This window comes from Macrobrachium rosenbergii, chromosome 55, assembly GCF_040412425.1.
Source record: "Macrobrachium rosenbergii isolate ZJJX-2024 chromosome 55, ASM4041242v1, whole genome shotgun sequence".
NCBI classification, from domain to species: domain Eukaryota; kingdom Metazoa; phylum Arthropoda; class Malacostraca; order Decapoda; family Palaemonidae; genus Macrobrachium; species Macrobrachium rosenbergii.
The window spans coordinates 54212423-54224484 of NC_089795.1; the positions used below are offsets into that span (position 1 = coordinate 54212423).

General features: G+C 38.0%; 2 protein-coding genes across 2 annotated transcripts in view; one reads left to right on the plus strand and one right to left on the minus strand.

Moving 5' to 3' along the window:
- The window catches only part of Gycalpha99B (guanylate cyclase 1 soluble subunit alpha 2), a 1063824-nt gene that overhangs the window by 41519 nt on the left and 1010243 nt on the right, over window positions 1-12062 (plus strand). The gene's annotated exons all lie outside the window — the stretch shown is intronic.
- The window catches only part of LOC136835274 (major facilitator superfamily domain-containing protein 6-like), a 42986-nt gene that overhangs the window by 10677 nt on the left and 20247 nt on the right, over window positions 1-12062 (minus strand). The window contains exons 2-3 of the mRNA XM_067098557.1: window positions 2370-2503; window positions 869-1869 (exon numbers count right to left, since the gene is read on the minus strand). Of these exons, the coding sequence (XP_066954658.1) occupies window positions 869-1869; window positions 2370-2466 (1098 nt within the window). The 5' untranslated portion in view covers window positions 2467-2503. The remainder of the gene's footprint in view (window positions 1-868; window positions 1870-2369; window positions 2504-12062) is intronic.

Here is a 12062-nt window from a genome sequence, read left to right on the forward strand (position 1 = left end):
CAAATTATGTCTCTTTTGTTTTCACTAAATCTCTCGTTCCATCACGATACTACCTCCAGCTTTTATCTCCTTTACCTATCCTCAGTACCTTCTCTCATTTCTCCTTAATTCTTTGCCCCATTTCTGAATTTTTTGTACTCCCTTTATACTCTAGTCACTGCAGTGCCTGTAATCTTAGCAGTTTTTGTCCATTTCCTTATATGCTACACTTCTTGTAAGCACATCTGTCATTGTGAGTGTATTATTTATGCATATGCACCCAAAATATAGTATTATATACTTGCTTTCTTACTTTCTTTGAATTTTAAAAGGGACATTAATCACAGATTTTAAAACATGAAATACTGTACATGATCTCAAAAGTATTTACAGGAAATTATTGACGTTTTTTCTACCAGTCATAAGAATTTTTCAGTACTTATTAGTTTCTTGAAGTTAAATGCACCATTGTTATATAACTTCATGGTACTTTTCCTTAATAATCCTGACCAGTTCATGTTACAGCATTGCTCAAAATTAAGATGACTATCTAATAAAAGTCATCTATGGTGACATTGCTAAGGAAAACTCTTAGATGTCCATTTCTTTGTACTGTTCCTCTCTGTATTTTTGTATCATGAGAAAACATTAATTTCCAATGTCACCAAAGTCACAAACAATTACGATTTCTGAAGCAAAGTGTATCTCACCTCGGCAAGACTTTCAGAAGAATGTTGCCTCAAGTAGTTTTCTAGTTGCAGTTGATTACAAAGGGGATTCATTCATCTGTTATGGGACGAATTAATTATACATTCAGTTCATCCATTCTGTGTTTGCATAACATAACTAGGTGAGTAGTAGTAAGAACCTGATGATAACGACAACTTACCAGCAGTGAAACAAACGGAAAGGACAGCTTTATGCCATGTGGATTTGTGCCTTGCTTCCCAGGAACGTTAACTCTGATAGTAGCGGTGTATATAAGATTAAAGAGTAGGAATACCGCCGTAATGATCATTGCTGGTGTGTAATTGATGTCAGGCTGGTTTTTGGAGACGAGGTTAACGAGGCCTCCCATAATCGCACCCATTACGCCCCAGCCGAGAGCTCCAAACATTCTGGTTCTTCCATACATATGGCGATCCTTCCCAAGGACAACGAAACACATGGTATCAACCAGTGAAGAGGAGGCATCGATACTTACATAGATGAAAATTATACAAATGGCATTCAGCCAGAATTCAGTTGTGGCTAATAACTCTGACACATAGATAGGTTCATCTTCCAGTCTTCTACAGTCATTTTTGCACTGAAGGTAAATATCTTTATCACAGGCTGTTTCATAATCATCATATGATAAGCCAGTGATGTCATTCTCGGTAACTGTAATGCATTTCTCACTTAGATTTTTGCCAAGTTCAGAATTATTTTTGAAAAATAAATGTTCCCTCTCAATATGTATACCCACTTTCTTTTGACCCTCAGAAAAACACTCGAATTCCCATGATTCCTCTCTGGAGCTTTGTAGCTCTACTTGACCATCAACACAAGAGAGAAATGAACTTAGATTATGGTTGTGAAGCTTGCTAAAGCACAGCCGAGGTGAGGTAACATTTGAGAGGCACTGAACAGAGAGAGAAGTTTCAACTGCTGGAGCCGTGGGTTGTGGTATTGCTGGGAGGAAGAAGAACATGGTGTAAGAAGATGTCAAGAGACCACATATTCCAATAAGCAGTAGTCGGTGCATCTTATAAGCATCAGCTAATGAGCCAAAGAGGACATTACTCAGTGAGCTTACAATTGTATGGGCTGTCCATATGATCCCTACCCCTCTGGCTGAAATACCACGCTGATTGGCCATGGGAGCTAAAAAGGAGAGAAATGCAGATCCTAAAGGGAAAAAACAGTGTTATTTTCAGTGTTGCTGTAAACAATGCATATCATATATAAGCACACTCATAACTAAAGACCCTGAAGGATGCTGTTAATTATGATATGCATCGATATCTATGGTACCTTTACAAATCTTTATTTGATAATACCTTCAACGCTTTTGTCCATTGACTATGAAATTAAGTTTGTTAGGGTAAAGAGTAATTAAAGGCACTAATCACTAAGTTATGACAATTCACTGTAATTAGCTAGATCCATCAATACCAATTTACCATCTGATTTTGTATGTCATTGAAATAACCTGCACAGATATCCTAAAACTGATGACCTCCAGTCCCTCCAAAGGAAAAGACTTCGTGTTTTTCTATGAAATTTAAGAATTTCAACCCCATCTGATGTCAGTTCTACAAAAAAAAAAGAGAGAATGCTATAGCATTAATAGTTATACTACTACTGTATTGCCAAAGTTGTGATGCGAATAAATAGATTAAATTTACCTCCATTCTTGAAAAAATAATGGACCTTGAAAGGCAAAAGGGCCTTATTTATCTTGAAGATCTCCATTTCTTGTGAGTTTCCTGCATGCACTTTCATCCCTTACCGTTTCACGTCTGGTGCTTTATATTTTCTCCTGAAAGCAAAAAACAGATTTATAATTTGAAAAACATCGAGGATTGGTTGAGAATTGCTGAAAGAAATGTAGAAACTAAAGTGATTGTAACCTTAGGCAATTTTTCATCCATCTCCTCATAATCTATTCTTATAAGCAAATGCTTATAGGAAATGGAATTTTTGGGTTAATCATTAAACACCAAAGGGTCAAACTTATATGACCAATTCCGAGGCAAGATAGAATCACTTTAACATGAAGTTCTTTTTCATTTGAAGAGTGGCATAATTTAATGATGGGTTGATCTGTTGTAACGAATTAGGCAGTTCCCGGCTAACGGCGATCCGGTTTTATGTAGCTTGTCTAGCGACGAAAATCGCCGATTTCCGTTTATCGGCGCCGATAATTGGGTATTGTCGCCGATACGTGCCTAACAGAGGCGCCGATAACCGAAAATTGGCGCTTTTCGGTGCCGATAAGCCCCGAAAATCGCCGAAATTCGCCAATTTTCGGTTAGCGGCGATTTTCAGTTAATCATCGCACCCTCAGAACGGAACTGCCGCCGATAACCGGGGACTACCTGTAATTTGGTTTCATTAGTCCATAAAATCTATAATTTATTAAAGATTGTTTGAATTTAGAGATGTCAGTTAGGTAGATGTTAATTAGTCACTGAATCCCATGAACTCATTTAAATAAAATGATGTGTGTAACCTCCTAGAATGCAGGCACTGGTGTTAGCATAACTGATAATAAGTAAAGAAGAAGGAAAGCTTCAGTAATGGATCTGAGTCTGAGCTGTTCACTGTGTAGTAGTTAAAAAAAACAAACTCTTTGAGGTATTGACGTTTCTTTCTTCTGTAACTTAGATATCAACGTAGATTTTGTATAGATCATGGATACTTCCATGAGTGGAGTATTTCCCGTTTCCCCAGTAATATGAACTCTGGTTTCCCTTCAATTTCTGTAGTTCTGATTTGTAAGTGATAAAGCTCCAAGAGCATAAAATTATAGTAATGAAGAATACTAATGCTGTTCAGTGATGTTAATATAATTATTTCCATGTGATCTTCCTGCACTATCTTATTTCTGTACTAATCATGTTAGTTATTCCTGCACGAATACCAATAAATCAATATATTTTCCAAAAATCCTGTGCAGATGTCATGTGCTTACTTTGGGACTTCATCAGTGAGGAGGCCCAAGATACAAAAAGTCTTGGTTTATTGATGCAAGCAACTAACCTGAAAAATAACATTAATAGTTAATAGTAGCAAGTAACCTGAAAAATAACATTAATAGTTTATTCTGTCAATTAATGAGGAATGTTAGGTGACACTGGGTTATTTTATATATAAGAGAAACATAAAAATATTACAACAACTCTGCTGTCCCTGGAGGAAGGGGGTGAGAGGAGAGAGAAAAGACGACATTTTCGTACTGTAGTAGCTTACTACAGTATTGCTGAAAGCAATGCATTATCCAGTTCTGTAAATGATTAATCTTATAATCCTTAAAGTTTTTGCCCCACAATTTATGCTGAGTAATATAAGATGGGATTAAAGGAAAATCACAGTACCATTTTATTGGCATCCCATTAATTATGCAATATGTAATATTTTCCTGCCTATATTTTGGTAGACATTTGCCTGTCTTGCACTCTGTACAGGCAGTCTCTGTAGCCAGCATGGCATTAAAATATATCTAATAAAACTACACAGCGAAAGAATGCTGCCCCTTTATATCTTACGTGGCAAGTGACCACTGAAGAACCTTGAAGGTGAGCAAATTTGCTAGGGTAATGTCTGGGACTACCCCCAGGTCATCGAGGTTGAGCCATCCCAGATGCAGCACTCCTGAAGGCACCAATGGAACTAGCTTTGCAGCAGTAGCATTGGTAGTCAGGGACACAGGAAGTCCGTTGCCCCTGAGAAACTTATACACATTATGTCAACATGTGCCTTTTTGCAGATGAAGGAGCTTGATGGAGAACTGGATAAAACTGTTTGGAACAGTTGATGAAAATGTGAAGAAAAAACTGAAGGGTCATTGACTAAGTTCTCCCCATGGAGGTGGTGCTTTTTGGATCAAGATGACTTTCATTTAATATTGTAAATTGCTGTGAAGACTGTGCATAAAGCGGTAATCTGGGACAAGTTTTTCCATTTGATACAAGGAGCAGAGGAATCAGCAAAAGAGTGCATTCATCAATGCCAGCAAGAATCTGTAGATTGTGCCTTCCAGTGTCCTAATTGCAACTCTGATCTAAGCGATGGTATCTCGCTACACAAATCAGTAAGTGGGTCATGCAGTGTGAAATTGCAACAAGGTATTTTACAGAATTTCGAGAAGAATGGTCCAATCAGAAAAGTTATGGTTAAATGTGAGTTATATGAGGAAACAGAAGAGTATGATATAAACCACCAATATATACAATATTGTATGGGCAGAGTGTGAATTTTGATGTGTGTGAATGTGGCGCAGCACCATCCAAGGATGCAGCAGTAAAAACTACATGCAAGATGCAGAAAGATGAAGGGTCCAGACAGAGTCATGAGCTTAGGCAAAAGTGTGAATTCTGCAATAATAAACATATAAGAAGCCACCAGAACTACCCGTGGAGCAACGAACCTTTTCCTCTGATGACTGGCAAACCATATCATATTAATTTATTGCCATATGCTATACTTTATGCTTGTCACACAACCATTCCTGTTCCAAAACACTGGGTGGAGGAGGTTGAAAGGAAAATTGATGAGGATGTAGAGGCAGGCATACGAGTATTGTGGCCAATTCTTGCAGGAGAGGTCATGGAGTGGTGGGCCTGGATGGTAGTGGTGGGTAAAAAGGGTGAAACCCTTAGAAACTAAGTGCCCATTGCAAAGGAGAGAGACATCATGATGCTGATTGTGCCTATTCAAAGACGAGTGGACACCTACTGGGGATTTCATGAAGTCAGGAGAGCAGAAACTTATGACATTCAGTACCACTTGGGGAAGGTATCAGATGTGTAGACATTATGTTATTGTATGATTCTAATGTGTAAGTGTTTTGGCATGCGTCTGAATTACTAGAGATTTGTGAAAGTAACAGTATTACCAAATAAATTCCTTTTTTTTTTTTTTTTTTTTTTAAGATGTTGCTTTTGTTGGGTGTAGTTCATGGGAGAAGTACCTACCTTCTGAGAACATGCTAGCTGCTGTAAAGAAATTTACCATGCCAAATCACCCCAATTCATCTGATATTTGCTCTTTGTTTTGTAAGTCAGTTAGTGCCATTTGTTGCCACAGCTCTTATTATCCTTCCATTTCGAAATTTGCTATAGAAAGGAGAGAGTGAGCATGTATATTGGGAAGATATGTTAAAAATAAAGTTTGAACAGGCACAGGTAGCTCTCTGTAAACTGATGACTGAGGGTTTGAATTATTATGATAAGTCATACCTGGCTGTTGTGTAAACTGACTTGAACAAAGAGGGGATAGATCTTGTAATATTACAGCAGTATTGTCCATGTGTGTATCTCAAGAGGTTCCTTTTTACTGCTCTGAAAATTGGAAGTTAGTATTATGTGGTAGCAGATATCTTGCCAGTGAAGACAGCAGTTATGCCCCAATTGAAGGTGAAGCAGTGGCAGTAGTTTTTTGCCAAAAAAGGAATGATTATTTTTGTTTTGAATCCCAAATCTAACCTCAGTGACAAACCATCACCCCTTAGTGAAGTAATTCAGTGATAGTGAATTGAAATGCATTTAGAACCCTTGGTTCTTTACATTAAAAGAAAAATTTTGCAATTCAAGTTGACAGTAAGATACATCGCCTTTAAAAGAACTGCAACTGCAGACACGGTATCTCATTACACAAGTCTGACAGCAACAGAAGATGTCATAGACCTAGTGGAAACAGAAGACACTGAGACAGCAATGTCTGCTAGAATGATTGCATCATCACCCATCAGTGAAGATAATGTCATAGTTCTCAACAATCAGGATGTAAAGAAGGCAGCCAATGAGGAGATAAAGCATCAGCTGTTATGGCAAGCAGGAACTTTGTGGAACCTCTGTTGAAAGCATATTTTCAGGTAAGGGAAAGACTCGGCCTCCTTAGAGGTCTAGAGGTTTGTGCATTTGATGGAGGAAATATGTATCTGGTGGTTCTTAGAAACCTACAGGAGAAGGTTGCCAAAAGCCTCCACTCCAGCCATCAAGGAATGGATTCAGTGTTACAAAGGATGTGACAAGCCCAGTGTGGAGGCAGACATAAAATTCCTATTGTCAAACTGTACAGCCTGCAGATTGCACTCACCCTCCCAACAGCAAGTACTTTTGCACTCACCCTCCCAACAGCAAGTACTTTTTATACCCCCACAACCTTTAGAGTATACATCCCAAATAGTAGTTGCAGATTTTTATACAAGTAACTTACCAAGTAATTACATAGCTATTAGTTTCATATATTTGCAGTAGCTTAAATTCAAATTTCTCGGTAGCAACACCGATGTTCGGTGTAGGTGACTAGTCTTGCCCCCTAACGAAATAGTTAGGAACGACTTAGCAGAGAATCCTCAGTCTGTTTCTGCGATGCCTGGTGTTAACATCAAGTGTCGGCAGCAGCTTTTCTTTTTTTGCCAGTAATTTAATTGGAATTCGGTGTTCGAGATGAAAGTCGAGTAGCTTCAGCCATAAACTTTCAGGATGAGATTGTTCCTTTTGTTGTTACTAAATGGAGTCTGGTATATCAATTTTTCACTTTTACAGTGAAAATTGCAGTTAATTGTTTAACTACTTTGCCGAATGGCGTAATATATTGTAAACATTGGTTTGTTGCCAAACTGATATTTACGATTGCTACTGAACTGGTTTTTTTTTGACGCTACAGTAGTGAAATTACGTCTTTGGTTTTACTCACCTGTGCGACAAGTAATGTAATAATGTAAAGTGTTGCCGAGTAACGTGATAAAGTAAACTCTGCATTCGCTACAATGAGTAATGTAATAATGTAAAGTGTTGCAAAGTAATGTGGTAAAGTAAACTTTGCATTCGCTTCCATATATATCGAGTAGCGTAGTAACATGTAAACAGTGCGTTCACTACAGGGCTGATAATGATATACTATATCTTCAAAATTCTAAAATAATGGTTTTTAGGAGTTGAGATTTGTCTGTATGATGGCTCAACAGTGTTGTAAAAATTTGGCAGTTCCTTGCAATTTTTAGTTACTGGCACGGTATCATGGAAGGAAGCGTAGGATTTTCTCCTACTGCCTATTCACCTTGTAGTGAAGTGTCGAAATTTGGGGAGCCAGTCGGGATACAATGTACCTGGAGCACCCGGCACTTAGTGGATGGGTTTGGGTCTTACTTCAGTGTAGGTGACAACATAATCTGGTTGTTTTTATTATGGTACTGCGCCCAGTGCAAGGGCACCTTTAAAGTTCTGCTAGCCATCGGATAATTCCTTGACTGCATAACTTCCACTGATGCTTTGGTAGTGATCGGAGTACTCCTCCGCTACAAAGCTCTCTCTTTAGTAGAGGCAACCCTCGGCTTTACTGCCGTGCCACTACAGGTTAAGTTGAGCACCAAACCAGAGGAAGTTTATACTGCAGGCTCTCTTAACTAACAAGGAATGACAAGCATTGTTTTCAGTGCTAGTAACTTTCTATTTCTAATTCATTACATGACTTAAGTTTTAGAGTAGAATATGTCCATGTTTCCCACTTCCTGTCAATGTGGGATTCAGCTATGTAATTACTTGGTAAGTTACTTATATAAAAATGACATTTTTATAATAGAATTAAGTTTTATATATACTTACCAAGTAATTACTTGATCGGAGCTCCCCTCCTTCCCTCTGATGGACATAGGCATAAACAGACTGAGGATTCTCTGCTAAGTCGTTCCTAACTATCTCGTTAGGGGGCGAGACTAGTCACCTACACAACATAGGTGTCACGACCGCAAAATTTGAATTTAAGCTACTGCGAATAAATGAAACTAATAGCTATGTAATTACTTGGTAAGTATATAAAACTTTTTTATTATAAAAATGTCATATTTTCCAAGTAGACAGTAAGTTTTATTTGGTGTATGATGATAGATTTAGTACATGCTGGCTAGAGCTATCATATTTTCCTAGTGGTGTGACCTCATCAAAAATAATTCCTGTACTAAGGTGAATGTTTTGTCAGTGGGAACCCTGGAAGAGATATCCATAGATGATGTATGAATTTGGTAAGCGCACAGATGCATGACTTTTACAGAAGATGGGGTGTGATACTTTGCACCTCACCTGCCCACTACCTGTAGTCTAACAGGCATGCAGAAGCTGCAGTACAATCAAGCAAAACACTTGATAAGGGACAGTGCAAAGGGTGACAGGAGCCGTGACACTGACACAACTGCAAAGGCACTAATGCAGTACAGAATTACCCCACTTTGAGATGATCAAAAAATCCCCAGCACAGCTGACACTAGGAATGTAGCTATGAAACTCAGTTCTGATGTCAAAGTAGTATTATCTACCAGAAGGCCACAAAGCAGTGAAAGTAAGAGACAGGGAAAAAGCAATAACAACATCAGTGCTAATAAGTGAAGAATTGTACGACTTACATGCAAAGTAGTTGCCACATGTGCAAGCAGGCAACCAGGTTTTGATAGAGGACACTGTTACTAAATGATGTGGTTGGTCTGGTAACGCAATAGAATCGTATCCCCTATCGACAATACCTCATTAAGATAGATAGCAGTGGCAAAATGACCAGAGGGAATAGTTACCATTTGAAATTAACATCTGCACTCAGACCTGTCAGCAGCCCTGCTAGTGTCCAATGAAGTCCCAGCTCCATTTCCATTGCCCAGCCCCACCCATCCTTAACCCCAGCATAGACAAGGGAGCTCCTGAACCTCCAGATGACCAGTGTAAATGGAAGACTGTCCATAGTAAACTTTTGCATGTTCATGCTTGTGTAGTATTATCTCTGTTGCATACTTGCTTACATAACTTGCTTGTGTATGTTCATATTTGTGTATGCTTCCTGTTTTACGATGACTGCCTAAATGAATTTTTTCCTTTCTCTGCCGAAGTGAGGGTTGCCAGTTTTTTTCGTTCTCTTTCCATTTTCTCTTACATCCCATCATCCAAGTTTGTAGTATGTAATCATGTTTCGCAATGGTACTTTGTTTGGGGGCGGAGGCTATGTTAGTTATTATGTAACCTTATGTCAGGTACAGACCATTTTATTAGTGTACCACCAATTATTTACGATGTAATATTTTCCCCAGAAGTTTCTCTATAGCCACCATGGCAATAAGATATATCTAATAGAACTGCACCACGAAAGAAGGCTGGCTCATTATATCCTTCACATAGTAAGTTTAGTTTTGGGATGAAAAGAGTAACAAATTTGATTGTCTTTATTCATAGGGATTCTGCACCTCTGAATAGAGCCCCTGGTTTATATAAGTTTTTTGAGAAGATTCTCTCTAAGCATCTTTGTAAGCTTGTTGAAGATAAGAACCTCCCTCCTACCAGCATTACAGTTTGAGTTTTGTAAAGGCCTTAATGCTTGTGACACATTCTTGTCAATATCTGCTATCTGGGAGAGCGTTCTTGATGAAGGTGCAGTGACACACAAGATCACTTTAGATTTTGGTGAAGCCTTTGACTATGTGAATCAAGACGTGCTTATCTATAAGCTAAGATTACTGGGAATTGGTGGCGCTTTTATTAAAATATCAAATGAACCTTTAATAGGCAGGAACCAAAGGGTCTGTGTTGACTGCCAGTATAGTAGCTTTAGTCATTTCAGGAGTTCCTCAACAGATTGGTCTTGGACCTATTTGATTTATTGTCTATACTTGTGATGTGTGACAAGGTATGGGGAACAAACTGATTGCATGCATCGATGCTGCTGCTCTTCTAGCTGTTTTTCCTTCTCTGTACTTGAGTTCTGTTGTTGCAGAATCCTTGAATAGAGATCTGGTACCTATTCAGGAATGGAGTTGGCTTTGGGCCATGATGCTTAACCCTTATAAAACTCAAAGTATGATAGTTAATCAATCCAGAATACTTTTGCCTTTGCATCCTGATTTGCATTTAAATGATATTGTTTTAATTGTTAAGACTTTAGGCTTATCTTTTGCTAAGATATTGATTTTTGGGAAGCATATATGCAGTATTGCATCCTCTGTTTTTCAAAAAGTTGGTATCTTGCAGAAATGTTTTCAAATGTTTTGGGATGAATCTAGTACAGTATATATAAGTGTGTTAACCCTTATCTTCTTCCTTGTTTTGGAGTGCTGTTCTTTAGTGGGATTCTTAAGTGTTGACTTTCATCTGAAACTCTTGGATAGAGTTATGTAATCAGTCAAGTTTATTTTGTCAACTCTTAATGGTGAGTTGTGGTATAGATGTAAAGTGAGTTCATTATGTTTTGCATAAAATGTACTACAATGGCATGCATCCTCTGCATTCTTCTTTACCTGACCTAGCTGTTTTTGCTTGCACCACAAGCCAGGCTGCTGCTGCAAACAGTGTGCCTTTTGTAGTATCAGCTTTCATACTACTCAGTTTGCCAGTTTTATTTTGGTTACAACTAATATGCGAAATAGTTTCCCTAGTGCTGTTGTGGAATTTTTTTATCTACAAATGTTTAAGCTAGGAGCAAATTCATCACTGGTCTCTGCGGATGTTTCCTGAATTCAGCTGTATCAGTTTTATTTTTTATTTTTTCATATTCATTTGTTTATCACCTTTTCCTGTAACATGTCCCCCTCAGCAGGCTGATTTCCCTTTGGAGCCCTCTTGGGTGTATAGTGTGTTGATTGTCCATTAAAGTTTTCAGTTAAAGATTTAAAGAAAGAAGAGACAGAAAGGCATATCTTACAAGCTTTGGCCAGCCATTCAGTCACACTTTCACCACTATACTACAGAATCTTTCTTGTAACCCCCTCAGCTCCTGGTGTCTTTCCTTTCTTTAGCTTCTTAACTACCCTCCTTACAGCTTGAACGTTCACTTACACCACTTATGCATAATTCTACTCTGTCTCGTTTCTATCTTCACCATTCAGAAAATTTTCAAAATACTCACTTCAGTGACTCATGTTTGCAACATTTTAGAGAACATATGTATATTTACTTAATTTTTTTTTAATCTTTTGGTTCATTAACCTTTCTTTGCTATACTTTCTTCCCGGTAAACAACTTTTTGTTTTTGCAATGTTCTTGTAAAGTTTTTGCAAAGTTCTTCCTCCCCTGTATTATCATAACTTGCATTCTTTTTCTCTTTCACTCTCTTGTTGGCTCTTTTCTGTTATGCAATTGGAGCTCAAAGAATCTTGTTTCCTTCACTGAACCTTTTAATCCCATTTGTATGTTTATTTACTTGCTCCCTCTTCATACCATCTTATTGCAAATGGTCTTTGTTGTCCGTAAGAACTTATCATGGAATTTCACAAAGTCCTCCACATCTTTATTGTCAGCCCAAAGTTAACTATTTTCTTGTATGTCATATTGGCCGTCTTGTTATTCAATATATTTGCCTAGATTACAATTGCAGCCACATTTTCAACCCTTCTCTCCAAA